Source organism: Pseudogymnoascus verrucosus, assembly GCF_001662655.1.
Source record: "Pseudogymnoascus verrucosus strain UAMH 10579 unplaced genomic scaffold scaffold_82, whole genome shotgun sequence".
Classification (NCBI taxonomy): domain Eukaryota; kingdom Fungi; phylum Ascomycota; class Leotiomycetes; order Thelebolales; family Thelebolaceae; genus Pseudogymnoascus; species Pseudogymnoascus verrucosus.
This window is the reverse complement of record NW_017263733.1, coordinates 60,135-74,261: the sequence shown is the minus strand read 5'-3', so window position 1 is coordinate 74,261 and position 14,127 is coordinate 60,135. Positions and strand designations below refer to the sequence as shown.

Sequence of the window (14,127 nt, the reverse complement as noted above, 5' to 3'; positions counted from 1 at the left end):
TGTGATGAGGTCTCCAGAGGTCGTACTTCGGGTATGCAAAAGATTTTCAAACGACACTGTTAACATATATCAATTCAAGAATTCTTTTAATTTGAACCTTGCCAACTTGCTAAACCTACGCATCTATCTTCTCCCTTCGACAGATATTGAACCGCAAACAATGTCAGCCCTGTCGGATTCTGGAATAAACCCTTACCAAATGCCCGACAATGCCATGTCCTCGGGGCTAAATATTTCATCTCGCGGCCCAGAAACCAACGTTCATTCTCACGTGCCTCGAGGATGTGTTGAAATCTGCGGAGACTCTAACCATGGACGAAAAGACGTACCGCTGGTTCGTGGATTAATCACAACTGGGAACCTCAAACGTAAAAGATCAACTGAAAATCCATCCGCCTCATGCCCACCTACCTCAAGTATTCAGAACAATGCGAACCTCCTGTCTCCGACCGAAATAGAAAGATCCGTGGATGCAAAGTTGGTAATTGTTATGGTTGGGTTGCCTGCGCGGGGCAAAAGCTACGTGACCAATAAGGTTTGTAGATACCTGAATTGGCTACAGCACGAAACAAAGATATTTAATGTTGGCAATCGGCGCCGAAAAGTCGGAGGTAGGCAACTTGATTTATCGGCTGCCCCGTGCTTGATGTCCACAGAGGCGTACCAAGCCTCGTTAGACCATGGCACCCACTCAGCGGGGTTCTTTAACCCTGACAACCTTCAGGCTCGCAAACTTCGGGAACAAATTGCTATGGAAACTTTAGACGAGTCGCTTGATTATCTGTTGAACGAAGGGGGTTCTGTTGCAATTTTCGATGCGACCAACAGCACAATTGAGCGAAGGAGAAAGATCATTGCGAGGGTACAAGAGAGGGGACGGTCAAATTTGCAGGTATTATTCTTGGAAAGCCAGTGTTTTGATGAAGCTGTACGTATATTAGCGATCAATTTCAGTCTATAATGCAAAGCTGATTTAACCTACTAGCTTCTGCAATCGAACATGCTACTCAAGATGTCGAACCCAGATTACAGAGATCAAGATCCTGTCAAAGCCTTAGAAGATTTTCGGAGACGTGTCGCAATGTACCAAAAGAAATACACCCCCGTAGGGAATATTGAAGAACGCCTAGGCGTCTCCTACTGCCAAATGATTGACGTTGGGAGGAAGTTCATCACACACAATATCAAAAGTTTTCTGGCGACACAGGTTGTTGGCTATCTCCAACACTTCAATCTTGCTGGTCGTCAAGTCTGGCTCACACGGCACGGCGAATCAAACGACAATCTTTCTGGCAAAGTCAGCCACGATCCTGGTCTCAGTCCACATGGCGTCAAATATGCCGCTGCATTATCCCGGTTTATTGACCAGGAACGGGACACATGGAACCGGCAACAAAAGAGACTAGAAGAAGCTGGCGATTCCTTGCGCCTATCCGCAGATAAATCGCCAAAAAGGTTTCACCTGTGGACCTCCATGACGCAGCGGAGTATTCAGACCGCAAAATTCTTTGACAGTGCACGATATCGAATCGAGCATATGCGTATGCTTGACGACTTGAGCGCCGGGATACTTAGTGGACTTTCAGATGCTGAGGTCAAGCAACGGGCCTCTGACACACAGCTGAACCATACTTCAACAGGATATCCTGGTACTCGATGCGAGGGGTATAGTGATGTGACAAAACGGCTTCGATCTATCATCCTCGAGCTGGAGCGTGTGACAGGACACGTCCTATTTATCGGAGGATCGGCTGTCATTCGCGTTCTACTAGCCTACTGTAGAGGGATGCAAAGCTATGTTTCTGCGAACGTTGATATTCCACTGGGTACAGTGTATCTGCTTGAGCCCGTAGGTGCAACATAAGTCAGTAAAGTTGAAGCAGCTGACACGAGACTAGAAACCCTATGGTGCCGACTACAAGGAGTTTGATTACAACCCGGAAACGGACTCCTTCCATCAAAAGCGCGATCGTGAAGGATAAGGTGGTATCAATCTCTGGGGACGGAATCTCCTGGCATATTGAATCGACGCTGTGTAGCCGTAAATGTGATTATTAATAATAATATAATTTTTTTGCCGAGCTGTTCCGGAATGTGCAGAGTCCAAATAACTCCTAGCGGAGGTCCCGGGGAGAGCATAAATCGTCGAAACAGATGGGGCATTGCAAACAAGAAAGATCGACATCGGGTGGCTGGAAATAATGGGGGGCCAAGCCATGGCTATGTTTCCAGATGCGATGTCATGTCACATAGCCTCTTGGTGGGCAAGGGTAGTTGAAAAGTGCGTTTGCGAGGGACTATCATTCTTCCACATCCCCCCAATATTCCTTCAGGTCCTCGGCACGCCATGAAGTTGCCCATCCTGTCTCTTTCTCGATACGAGCCAGAACGTCAAGGATTACTCGGTGCTCGATGGGATGAGACATAATCTTCCCAGCAATAAATAGTGGCTGCAATGCGTTGATCCATGCTCCATGGCTATGATTTGAGGTAGCAATACCGCAGATCTGACGAGCATGCCATTGTACAGATTTGTGGCCTCTGGTTAAACGAATTTCCTTTGGCTTTTCTTGAAGCATGAGAACAGATGATGCATGGTAGAGCTGATTACCATTGACTGCAGGCGAGGTCCCATAAAGTACAATTGGAAAAGGATGATAGTGATCGTCTAGAGTGGCTGTACTTGACATAAGAGGCCGCATTTCCTCGGGTCTACTGTTGTACCAGTCTTCTAATAGGTCATACAAAGCTTTCCACGGAGCAGATAACGATCCCCTGGAATTAGAAGTATGATCCCTTTGTCCTGCAGATGATGAGCCTCGATTGGAGAGTACGTTGACAACGCTGGCACAGAGAAATACAGCATAGTTAGCATAATTGTCGAAACCGCCTGGGCCAGTCTTAAAGCGGATTACAGCCGTCGACATTGACTGGCCAGGGATAAACCAGCGACTCGTCGGAATTTTGGTCAGCGTATCTGAGAGAAACCCGCCCCAGACATCCATTCTTGCAAAGCACCAAAACAATGCTTGACGGACTCCGCCAACGGTACCATCAATACCAGCTGCTTGGAGCAACATCGAACATCCGTTAAGATGTCTGTCCCAGGCCTTCGGGGAGGAACTCATCATCTCGAGAACACAGAGCAACACGCACGATGCAATGACAGCAGTGTCAAGAGAATGTAGTTCTTGAACAATCAGTTCGATCGCTTTCTGATATAGAGTCAAACTCTCGGTGGCTGGTTTTCCCGGATCCTTTCTTTCTGCCTGCCGTGCGGAAAGAGCAAGAATGGAGTAACGAAGATGTTCGGAAGATTTAGCCATCATCGGTATCCTAAGTTGGAAGTGTCTTTCCACATCGAACATATCAAGCCAGACAGCAACTTCGTCAAGGTAATTCTGCCAAAGCTCAAGCTCTCTTCGATCAGTCAGTTTCGTACCTTCAGGCAGTCTCTTGAGCGCACCCGCATCCATAAGGGAAGCTTGGCTAACATATTGAGTGGTTACTGGATCATTCCGTGCTCTGGAGGCGGCCTCAGAAGTGGCGTTGGGTGTACCTTGCCGTGTCATCATAGTAGTCCGTGCGGTCTGTACCATATAATTGTGGAGTACAGTGTGCAGTTCTTCGTATATAGTATTCGGATAGTAGGTAGAATAAATATGAGGCGAATCCGCTGATATGTGGTCCGTTGGCAAGACTTCACAATTTCCGTCGGGAGGCCATGGTAAACTTTCGATCTGGTTCATATTTGTTGAGAATAGTTCCGCATCGGTCGGGTTTGCAATAAGATAATCTAATGCCTCTAATTCGACGAGGTCAATGTCTAGTAGATATGGGTCACCGTTGGCATTGAATATACCAGCTGGTTCAAGTTCTTCCGTAGTGCTTACGAAAGCGTCTATTGTAGATGTGTGTGGGCTAGGCCTCGAAAGAGCTTGGTCTAGTAACGGAGCCGCAGTGCCACCAGTGGGAGCGGTATGCTGCTTGTAAACCCCATCGCGACTAAGTTCTGGCGGCGATCGATTAATTGAACCGACGGATCTTGTGTGATTAAGGGCGAGAATGGAGTGCGGCGAAGATTGGTCTGTTCGGTTTCTTGTTGAGATGACGCTATCATCGTTCACTTCATTCAAATCAGTAGCCCAGCCATCCGATCCCATAGTCGGACCGTGAATGTCTTGGCTGTTGTCGGGAGCTGATAGATTCACCTCGCCCCGCGGTTCATGCCGTATCCTTAGCCGTTGCTGCTTTGGAGCCAAAGACATGCTGACGTGTGGTTCTTCACTACTTGCACACCTCTCGTTGTTAAGCGGGTTGTTCGAGCAAGTAGTCCTTAATATTCTAGTCTCAAATCGAATGTCGTCGGTCTGCATTGAAGCTACCCAGTCAGCAATGCATGATTTTCGCCCCTTGTATCTGTGTGTTGGATAAGCACAGCACGACTTACTTGGCCTTCATTAGGCGGCCGCCTATTTCCCCCAAATCGTCTCATGGATGGAGGGCTAGCGTCAATGCCACGATTTCGAAATTTGATACCAGTGTCCCATTCGCAGCTCTCGCCACGCGAGGAGCATTTTGAACAGACCGGTTTCCTCTCGTCACCTGGATCACCAAGACTATCAGCAAGATGCAACCTTAACAGGTGGAACACTAACATTTCTTTCGCCGTTGTCTACAATTGAGACAACCATTTCGACCTCGGGTCCGTTTTGTAGTATGGTTATGATCTCTTGCCCTAAGTGGCGGTATGTGAGGATCGGGCTGCACCTTATCCTTCTGGACATCCAACTCTTCGGGAGCTCCATTACCTGGCATGTTGTATTATGCTCATGACTAACAACCAAGCTGTTGTATAGTTAACAGCTGGAGGAAAGTAGATTGTGCATCGTTTGGGGTCAGGGAGGTCCGTGCAAGAACTAAACATTGCGGGGTACAATTTTAGTTCTATGCCTGATATATCAGACAGATCAGAATATCAACATCGGATATTTCAGTTCCATGTCTTGAAGACAAGATTATACGACGAAGAGTCCGCAGCTCAGAAATAGCTGATGAATATTTCGGCGACTTGATGGACAGACGGATTGACAAACATTATATTTTTACATGTACTTCAATTCAACTTCACAACATATCATTCATTATGCCTCTAACTCAATTAGGTTGTAAGTAAAAGTAATTATGCTGATGCGCAATGTCCTCCGTCCACACGCAAATCAGCTCCTGTCATGAAAGACGAACCATCTGTAAGCAAGTAAATTGCAGGAGCCTTGAAATCCTCTGGAGCACCAAGTCGTCCGAGAAGTGCACCAGCCATCCAGAGCTTCTCAATTTCTGGCTTCTCTGCAAGCAGCTGATCGGTCATGGATGTACGGATATATCCCGGGGACAGTGTGTTCACTCTGATGCCATACTGTCCCCATTCTACAGCAAGCGACCTGCTCATTTGTTGCACTGCAGCTTTGGATGTGTTATAAGCCGAGCAATGGATGCCCTGATTGAGTGAGTTAGCAATTGTGAGTATGAGCCGATCGAGGAAGATTTTTTCACATACTCTGTTGGCTATTTGTCCAGACATAGAAGCAATGAAGACAATGCTGCCAGAGTTACCCTCATCCCATAGGATTCGTGCAGTATGCTTTGCGATCAAGAAGCTTCCAGTGACATTGACCTCGAGGATCCGTCTAAAACCATCCAAAGGGTAATCAATCGCATCCAGCATTTGCTGAATGCCGGCACACGAAATGAGCCCGCGTATTGGGTTTCCCCTCTTCGAAGCAGCTTTTGCGGCCTCCGTCAAAGTTGCTGTCACAGCATCTTCGTCGGTGATATCGCACTGATGGTAGCTGCAATATGTACCGGAAGTTTTCTGGGTCTGCTCAATTCGAGTCCACTCGTCTTTGCTTGGAGCTGGCAGAATATCGAGGCATATAACGTCGCCACCAGATTCGAGAATTGCTTCAGCGAGCACGATGCCTAGACCTCGACCAGCGCCCGTGACAATCACTGTTCTCTTGCTGAGTGAGAACAGGCTTGATACGGGAGCATTAGCTGCTGATTGGCGAGACTCTGGGATTTCGGTTGGCAAGGTGGTATCTGGGACAAGTGATTGAGTCATGTTGATAGTGAATTAGCTTATTCGGAACCAGATACGAGTTTAATGAAGGTATCAGGGCGGACCTGTTAAACGGCAATTTAATGGCAGCAGCTATGCAATTTAAAGGTGAGCGAGCTGCGACGTATGGCATGCAAGTTTACATAGCATGTGCGAGTATGGGAGAAATTGTCATGGCTGAGGCTCCATTGGCATGGGGGCTTACCAGTCGCCGATTATTACTATTACCGTAGGCCTAGAGAAGATACGTCGTAAGTAATGGCCGTGAGGTCTCCGCCGCGACACGTTCCTGACATCCATGTATCAGACCCACATTTAAGACACACTCCATGATAAACCCCGCACCGATGGACCAGCGACTAGTGACTAGAAGAAGGAAGATTTAGCGCGGCGCTCGAAATTTCTTAATACGGACAGGCAATTGCGCATAAGATGGCCACATCGGGAGAGCCTCTGGGAACCATCACCGATTGGCGCCAATCTCGATACCCGTCACGACCCCAGTCGAAACCTAATCCCTCAACCCGAAAGCGCGGTAAGAAGCCACCATCCCCAACTTTGCCCGCAACCCAGGTAGTAGTTTCGTACCTTTCCTGGGGACCCCAGATGCTAGCTAGTAGCGTCATGGCTCAGGTGGCGAATTATTATAAAGAGATCTTACGTTCTCTTCTTAAAAAAGAAAATATATGGGGTATCAAACACCGGAGAAGGTCCTAGAACATCCATCACAATCCGCATCTTAAAGTTTACGCTGCATTGCACCTCTGTCCCTGGCATGTTACTTTTGAGAAGTTGACTTGAATTACGACACGAACCTCGAAGACAACATGTCGAAGCTTACCGGTTCCGCCCTTGATTGGGCCATCACCCTCGCGGCAGGCACGGGATTCCTGCTCTTTGGTTATGGTAAGAATCCCTCACGTCCCAGTGCGTTATTCGCTCTATGAACGCATCTAAATACCTCCTTAGATCAGGGTGTAATGAGTGGTTTGTTGACCGGCTCTGCATTCATCGCACAGTTCCCTGCCATCGACACGACTCATGGCGGCGGTGGAAGCTCCTCTTTGCAGGGGTTAGTCGTTGCCATCTACGAGATTGGATGCTTCATCGGTGCCATCATCGCCTTTGCTTTCGGTGAGCGCCTTGGGCGGCGCTGGACCATCATCCTGGGATGCGCAATTCTCATCATCGGCGCTGCTGTACAGACTGCTGCGACTGAGATCTCGCATCTGATTGCTGGACGAATTGTGGCTGGCTTAGGCAACGGCATGAATACTGCCACTATTCGTAAGTTACAACACCCGGATGATTGAGTCGGGATGTGAACAAATGACTGATTGATACATTGTAGCCGTGTGGCATTCTGAGCTCATGAAACCAACACTGCGAGGCAAAGGTCTGTCCATTGAGTTGGCCATTACCATCTTCGGTGTTATGCTTTCATACTGGGTCGGTAGGTGAAGAAATGCTTCCCTATTCTGCCGAGAACCGGTGCGTATCATTTGCAGCATGTGCTAACAAACTTCATAGACTACGGCATGAGTTACGTTGACAACGAAGCTCAATTCCGCTTCCCAATTGCATTCCAAATCATCTTCGCTCTGATTACCATGGCGATGATGTACTTCCTCCCCGAGTCACCACGTTGGGTAAGCTTCCAACGTTCTAGTTTTGATCTTGGTTAATAACGTGTCTTCTAGCTCGTCGCCCACGACCGGTCCGACGAAGCTAGCATAGTCCTGTGGAGGTTACAGAAGAATGCATCTGAAATCAATCAAGATAGCCATGTCGTCGTTGCCGAACTCCACGGTATCCAGTACGCACTTGAGGAGGAAAGGGCAGCTGCGGGAGGTACCAGCTTCCTAGCCATTTTCAAGAGTGGCCCGCAGAGATTCCGTCACCGAACCCTCCTCGGTATTGGAGGTCAGTTCATGCAGCAGCTTTCGGGTATTAACTTGATTACATATGTAAGTATTCTTGCATTTGCCTTCAAGCCAGGGTACTGATAATGTATAGTATGCTCCTGTGATCTTCGAAGTTTCCGTGGGTATTCCACATTCTACCGCCATGCTGCTCGCTGGCTTTAATGGAATTGCATACTTCTTCTCCTCGCTCATCCCCATTTGGTGCCTTGACCGTCTCGGTCGTCGTAAACTCATGCTGTTCGCCGCTTGCGGCCAATGCGTCTGCATGGCTGTACTGTCCGGAACAGTTGCTAATGGCAGCAAGCCTAGCGGGATTGTTGCTATCGTGATGCTCTTCCTCTTCAATTTCTTCTTTGCCGTTGGTTTACTCGCTATCCCATGGTTACTCCCTGCAGAGTACGCACCGCTTGCTATCCGCACCAAATCAGCGGCCCTGGCTACCGCATCAAACTGGATCTTCACCTTCCTCGTCGTTATGATCACCCCTGTTTCTATCGACAGAATTCAGTGGCGGACCTACATCTACTTTGCCGCACTAAATTTGCTTTTCATCCCAATCATCTGGTTTTTCTATCCTGAGACCAGGAACTTGTCGCTTGAACAAATCGATTTGCTTTTCACAGGAGAGAAGGTTTTGCTTCACTGGGACGCGAGCATGGGTGATCTTCGAGGATCACTCGCAAAGGAGGCACCATCTAGAGTTCTTCAAGTTTCGATAGAGGATGATAAGTCTATTGATAACGCTGCTCGCCATGTTGAATAGAGAAGATTATAGCTTAGAGTTTGAGCTTAGGAAGTGTGTATGGCTAGCCCTAAAACGAATTTGAATAATGTCCTAGCCTAACCAACCACGGCCTTTTCGTCGCCCAACATGCGCAACATAGAGCCCTTTTGTCGTATCATCAACCACCACCCACGGGCCTTCGTCGACGTTAACAGCCAGCCACCCTAGCTTGGGCGTAGACGGCGTTTCGTATCGTTGTCCATCCCTACAGCTAGCTTGTTTCTGTCATCTCACCTACCCACCCAAAGACGACAGCGAATTGCCACACTTTCATTCTCACCTCCTTCCACCACAACTTCATCCAGGTTCATCTCGGCAAGTCCTTCATAAATATGCCGCAAGGTCAATTTGTGAGGAGGTTTGTATTCGATGGTCAGCTCCATCAATTGATGCTCGGCCCCTTCCTCGCCACCGGATACGTTATAAACGCAAAATTAATTAGTGCGCGGGCGGGAAGATCTCGTTTCAGAATCTGACGACTTAGAAGCTGCAGTTCGCTCCGTCTAGTTTCCATAGGCTTGAAAGCGTTCCGTGTTAGGTTCGACTGGACAGAGAACCACGACTCTGGACCGATGATGGCTTGGCCCCTTGTAGGCCTCGCTTCGGGGGGTTATCGGTGCTGCGGCTGCGCGTCGGTCACGAGAAGGTAGTCAGGCAAGAGTGCGCTAGGTGGCCGGGATTTTGAATATGAGTCTGTAGTAATCACCTGTATTATTCAAGCTAATCTTTGCCCCCTCAATACGAGGGTGCAGGCTCTGACTATATACTACCTAGCGCTCAGCCAGCCTGTAAAGGCGTAGGCCCAGGGTCACGCTGGAGTTCAGGGAACCAGATCAGAAGGCAGGAAGATGAGGTTATCTAGCGTAACAATAGGTCTACCTGAATACAGCGACTATTGACTGGAGTCCTCAACTGAGGCTCCAGCCCCTGATATCCCCCTATCCCGTGAGCCCTAATAACCGGGCTATACCCGAATGACAGCTCCACCGTAGGGCTGCCTTCGACGTGGCACCTCACGTGCCATCACGTGAGGGCCGCCTTACACAGCCTGAGCTTCTTACCCCGTGTTCGGTGCCTTCCGGTTGGGCTCCCTCGTTACCCGTGACACGGGGGCACATCGCCTTGACTCGGATGGCATGGCGCTCGCCTGGTGCCAAGCCTCGCGCTCTCTCACGAACTCACCCGTGACAGCGGGTGCTGGGTCAAATTCATGCGAACGAAAAGATGCACAGCCGCTCGGGAACTCACTGGAGAGCCAGCGGCGGCAACGACCATTATGTGGACTTCCAAAACGATGAGGGATATTGCGGACGAGCTCTTTATTCTAGAACACCTACCCAGCCATCCTCGACTGTTGGTTAAGCGCGGTGCCTACTGCAAGCGAGGTGATACCTGGTTTTCGATTGTTGTGGAAGATCTTCGGGTATTTCAAGACGGGGATAAAAGGACGATTATAGATAATAATATTTAGCTCCAAGTGCCGTGTTTCGTGGTTGAAAGTGAGCGGAATAACTCCTGGTCTTGTGAAGCGAGCAGCCGTCCTGCAGCATAGTACTGTGTTTGGAAAGCCTGGCTAATCTCAGGATCGAGAATGACATATGCATTCCCTTAGTCTCCCAGCCAGACATCAACTGGACGGGCGACTGACGTTCCATGGGAGCTAATGGTGATGAATCTCCTAGTTGCGCTGTGATGCAAGCGGTGGAACGTAAGGTTTCTGATAGATTGAGTAAAGATTCACCGATGGAGGACAAAGGCCATAATGATATCAATATTAGTGAGTAAAAGGAGTTGGCATGTCCGTGAGTGGTTTTAAGGTCGTTGGTTTGGAGATTTGGTTCCTTCTGCAAATCTCTAAAAAAATCTCGTGAGCTTCAAGTAGTCACCGCTCCGTACATTCTGCCATCATCTTAGCCTCTTGTGGTTTTGATGTTGCACCTCACACTTTCGGGCATCAACAGAGTCATGACTCACAAATGGGAAATTACCTTCAAACTTAATATGGTATGTAAGCTAAGACGGTCAAACTTCAGAGTTGATACGAAAATGACGCCAAACTGACACGAAATGTTGCTTCGCCTCACTCACCCACTCACCCTGTGTAAGGCGGCCTATTACGTGAGGCCACCCTAAACTCAGGGGCTGCTCGGCAGTAGAGCCACTAGGGCTCGGTAAGCTAGGGTATGAGGGAACGTAGGATATAAGGAGCTGGAGGCCTTAGAAGGAGGCCTTTAGCCGATAGTCGATATACGTACGTAGACCTACAGTGCTTACAGAATACCATACCTTCCTGCCTTCTAACCTGATTCTCTAGACTCCCGTAAGACCTAAGGGGCTACGCTTTACAATTCTATTAGCTCAACCTATATCTAGCCTACTAGTTCAGAATGGCTAGCTAGGAAAGAAGGATCACCTAGGCGACCTTAGGAGGAGTAACGCTAAGTATAGAGGCTGTTAAGCTAGACTTAAGGCCTACTACTATAGAAGTTAACCACTCTATAACAGGTAAGCCCTAGGATATAGCCTTAAAGCTAGCTAACCTTTAGAAAAAGATAGACGAAGAGAGGGCCTAGATTAATACTATAGAAGAAGCTATATAGCTATTCTAATAGTTATATAGTAAAGACTATAGCTCCTACCCTAAGGAAGTAAGGGCTTTTATAGAGAAGTAAGCCTAGATCTAAGAAGAAAGTTGTTAGAAAAGGCAATACTAAGAGATTAAAGAAGAATAGGTAAGACCCTAAATAGAGGATAACTATAAGACTACCTCTACTATATCTAAAGAGGTAATGCTAGCCTATAGGCTAATAGGTAGGGTTAAGGAACCTAAGGTATATAAGGGTAATTCTACCTAGAAACTTAATAAGTTCATAGCCTCTCTCTATGCTATTTTCTACTACTAACTATATATAAGGACATAGGGTACTATATTATAAGAAGTAGTATATAGGAGTATAAGTTAGATAGAAGTTAGTATAATCCTATAGGTCTACTATAAAAGATATAAAAAAGATAAAGGGTGAACCCTTAGTTTCTATTCCTTTAAATACTAAAACGCCTCTATCTTAGCTAACTCTCTATTTACCTAAGGCTTCCTTATACTATATACTTAAGGCTTATAGTTATAATTAAACTATAATAGCCCTAAGGCTTTAAGGGTAGTATATAATAACTATAACTAATCAATGGGGGGATTGTAGCTCTATAGCCACGCCTCCTTCTTCGACTCAGATTTCCTCATCGACCTCATTGTCCTCAGTAACAGCATCTAGCGGTTCATCGACTACACCGCCAACAACCACAACAAGCCGACCAACGTCCACCTCCGCATCATCGACAACCAGTAGCTCTACAATCACAGGCGTGGCTGCTCTACCTTCTTGTGGCCAACTCTGTTTCAACAATATGCTTGCTCAATACACAGACTTTGGATGTACAAGCCCTGATCCATACTGCATTTTCAACAATGTCAATTTCGGCTATGGCCTTCGTGATTGTTCTAATGGTGCTTGCGGCACTGATGTCGCGAGTACTGTTATAACCTTTGGGAGCGCATACTGCTCCGCTGCTTCTGCTACCCACACGGGAACAGTAACAACTACGGGAGTGGCTGCTCTACCTTCCTGTGGCCAACTCTGCTTCAATAATATGCTTGCTCAATACTCGGCTTTAGGATGTACCAGTCCTGATCCAAAGTGCGTTTGCAGCAATGTCAACTTTGGCTATGGTCTTCGTGATTGCTCTAATGGTGCTTGCGGTACTGATGTCGCGAGCACTGTTATAGCCTTCGGGAGCTCGTACTGTGGGTCTGCGACTGCCTCGCAAACTGTTTCTCCTACGTCGACTGCTTGTCAGGTCGTTTCGGGATTGGCCAGCCCAGTGCCTTCGGGTGCGATTTGTGGATCGAAGGGGACCTCATTTGCCGCCACAGGCGCCGGAACTATTATTGGGTATAGTGCTGGCAGCAGCTATGTTGGAAGTCTTGCTGCCTGTAGCGCACAGTGCTTGGCAACATCGTGCTGTACAAATATCTATTTCATCCAAGGCCAATCTTGCAACTTGCACTATGGATCAGACGGTTTCCATGCCATTGGAAATCCCCTATATGATTTCTATGATGCCGCATGTTTCACATGTGGGAAGTTAAGCTGCAATACATAGGTTATATATGTCACTGCATTTCGAGTTGAAAAATTAACTTGTTATGACATTTGAGGTGTTGGCTTTCTAATTTTTAACTTGCAAACGAAGACATTCTTGAGTAGAGTACTATGATTGTAGATACTTCGTTTTATATGAGACGGATGAGACAAACCTCCACAGTCTACTCTTCAGATAACTCATTGGGTATTTCTTTTACAAGACGTATGTTTTGGGATTGGCCTCTACTGTAATCGATGAAGAGATTTCGGATGTTAAAGAAATGCGAGTATTAAAAAACTAGCTTGAACATCGAGACATAGCCGCAAGGTTCTACAAACGTTTTGGTTTGTAAGGCTACATATACCAGCATTTGACAAATCGAAAACTATATCTAGTATATTCTTCAGCCAGGGGAAGAAAATTGTGTTGCGCTAGTTAATAACTACATGCTCCAGTGGAGTACAATCAACAAGTAGTTCCGTCACCGGTGGCACAGGCTGGTCTAGTACACCTTTAGCATTCACTATGTCTTCCTTCATGTTCATGAGCCAAGGGTGCAATGCTGATACATAGTCGTGAACAGTGACAAACCCCTCTCCTCCAGTAGCAGGCTTTACCACCAATTTCACATCTTTCCCATGTGGTCGTATTTCGCCACAGCATATCAACAGCTGTATATTTGGATCATAGTCTTCATCCTCTTCCTCCTCCTCTTCTCTTTCTCCACCTTCTAGTCCGAGATCGGGTAGTCGCCCATACCGAGCGTTTGGCTCACCCTCACCTCCACTTGGCGAGGAGTGTTGGTCATGTTCGTCGAGCCAATCATTCTCCCAAAGGTCAAGGTCCCAGACAGATACGGTGATTGACGAAACCTTGGGCTCGTAAAGTGGCATCTTCGATACAGGGGTGCCATCGACAGTGGGCTGAACAAGTGAAATATCACTCCGAATCTCCTCGTAGGAGGGGTAAGGAGGCGCCTGTGCCTCATCTTGATGGTTGGATTGCGACGTTGCCATTTCTATGATGGGAGTCCGGGTGTGAAGCTGAGGATGGAAATGGAAGGAGTACATACAAAGGGTTGGGAGGTTTCAGGTTATTTATCTCTCATACTATCTATTATGCAGGGTAATTACCCATAAGTCAGGGATTGGTTGTTC

The 14,127-nt window shown here is 47.4% G+C and overlaps 6 protein-coding genes across 6 annotated transcripts; 3 read left to right on the top strand and 3 right to left on the bottom strand.

The window, feature by feature from the left end:
- Positions 1–97: 97 nt before the first annotated feature.
- Positions 98–4,897, bottom strand: VE01_10447 (uncharacterized protein). Its single transcript, XM_018279845.2, has 4 exons — positions 4,659–4,897; positions 4,451–4,605; positions 983–4,370; positions 98–926 (listed from the first exon to the last, which is right to left on the bottom strand). The coding sequence occupies exons 1-3, from the start codon at positions 4,816–4,818 to the stop codon at positions 2,301–2,303; spliced, it is 2,385 nt and encodes a 794-aa protein (XP_018125280.2). The 5' UTR covers positions 4,819–4,897; the 3' UTR covers positions 98–926; positions 983–2,300.
- On the top strand, positions 647–1,982 carry VE01_10448 (uncharacterized protein; the record flags this gene model as incomplete). Its single annotated transcript, XM_018279846.1, has 3 exons — positions 647–928; positions 986–1,849; positions 1,899–1,982. 3 exons carry the CDS (start codon positions 647–649, stop codon positions 1,980–1,982), a joined length of 1,230 nt encoding a protein of 409 aa, XP_018125272.1.
- A 251-nt stretch (positions 4,898–5,148) lies between the features above and the next one.
- VE01_10446 (uncharacterized protein) lies at positions 5,149–6,374 on the bottom strand. Its single transcript, XM_018279844.2, has 2 exons — positions 5,558–6,374; positions 5,149–5,497 (listed from the first exon to the last, which is right to left on the bottom strand). Exons 1-2 carry the CDS (start codon positions 6,119–6,121, stop codon positions 5,183–5,185), a joined length of 879 nt encoding a protein of 292 aa, XP_018125283.1. The 5' UTR covers positions 6,122–6,374; the 3' UTR covers positions 5,149–5,182.
- Positions 6,375–6,627: 253 nt separating this feature from the next.
- VE01_10445 (uncharacterized protein) lies at positions 6,628–8,845 on the top strand. The gene is made up of 6 exons (XM_018279843.2): positions 6,628–7,024; positions 7,088–7,405; positions 7,470–7,571; positions 7,649–7,767; positions 7,819–8,085; positions 8,135–8,845. The coding sequence occupies exons 1-6, from the start codon at positions 6,946–6,948 to the stop codon at positions 8,804–8,806; spliced, it is 1,557 nt and encodes a 518-aa protein (XP_018125282.1). The 5' UTR covers positions 6,628–6,945; the 3' UTR covers positions 8,807–8,845.
- Positions 8,846–12,232: 3,387 nt separating this feature from the next.
- Positions 12,233–12,988, top strand: VE01_10444 (uncharacterized protein; the record flags this gene model as incomplete). Its single annotated transcript, XM_018279842.1, has 1 exon — positions 12,233–12,988. One exon carries the CDS (start codon positions 12,233–12,235, stop codon positions 12,986–12,988), a length of 756 nt encoding a protein of 251 aa, XP_018125281.1.
- A 376-nt stretch (positions 12,989–13,364) lies between these two features.
- On the bottom strand, positions 13,365–14,013 carry VE01_10443 (uncharacterized protein). Its single transcript, XM_018279841.2, has one exon. The coding sequence runs from the start codon at positions 13,984–13,986 to the stop codon at positions 13,402–13,404; it is 585 nt and encodes a 194-aa protein (XP_018125271.1). The 5' UTR covers positions 13,987–14,013; the 3' UTR covers positions 13,365–13,401.
- Positions 14,014–14,127: the final 114 nt, after the last annotated feature.

What these genes read in the sequence shown, in the direction of transcription:
- VE01_10447 (XM_018279845.2), bottom strand. Translation starts at nt 4,818, where the DNA reads ATGCCAGGTAATGGAGCTCCCGAAGAGTTGGATGTCCAGAAGGATAAG. An exon ending in TAGACAACGGCGAAAGAAAT is followed by an intron (nt 4,606 to 4,658) that starts GTTAGTGTTCCA and finishes TTGGTGATCCAG; the next exon opens with GTGACGAGAGGAAACCGGTC. An exon ending in GGCCGCCTAATGAAGGCCAA is followed by an intron (nt 4,371 to 4,450) that starts GTAAGTCGTGCT and finishes GCTTCAATGCAG; the next exon opens with ACCGACGACATTCGATTTGA.
- VE01_10446 (XM_018279844.2), bottom strand. Translation starts at nt 6,121, where the DNA reads ATGACTCAATCACTTGTCCCAGATACCACCTTGCCAACCGAAATCCCA. An exon ending in CTGGACAAATAGCCAACAGA is followed by an intron (nt 5,498 to 5,557) that starts GTATGTGAAAAA and finishes TCACTCAATCAG; the next exon opens with GGCATCCATTGCTCGGCTTA.
- VE01_10445 (XM_018279843.2), top strand. Translation starts at nt 6,946, where the DNA reads ATGTCGAAGCTTACCGGTTCCGCCCTTGATTGGGCCATCACCCTCGCG. An exon ending in CATGAATACTGCCACTATTC is followed by an intron (nt 7,406 to 7,469) that starts GTAAGTTACAAC and finishes GATACATTGTAG; the next exon opens with CCGTGTGGCATTCTGAGCTC. An exon ending in TCCCCGAGTCACCACGTTGG is followed by an intron (nt 7,768 to 7,818) that starts GTAAGCTTCCAA and finishes CGTGTCTTCTAG; the next exon opens with CTCGTCGCCCACGACCGGTC.
- VE01_10443 (XM_018279841.2), bottom strand. Translation starts at nt 13,986, where the DNA reads ATGGCAACGTCGCAATCCAACCATCAAGATGAGGCACAGGCGCCTCCT.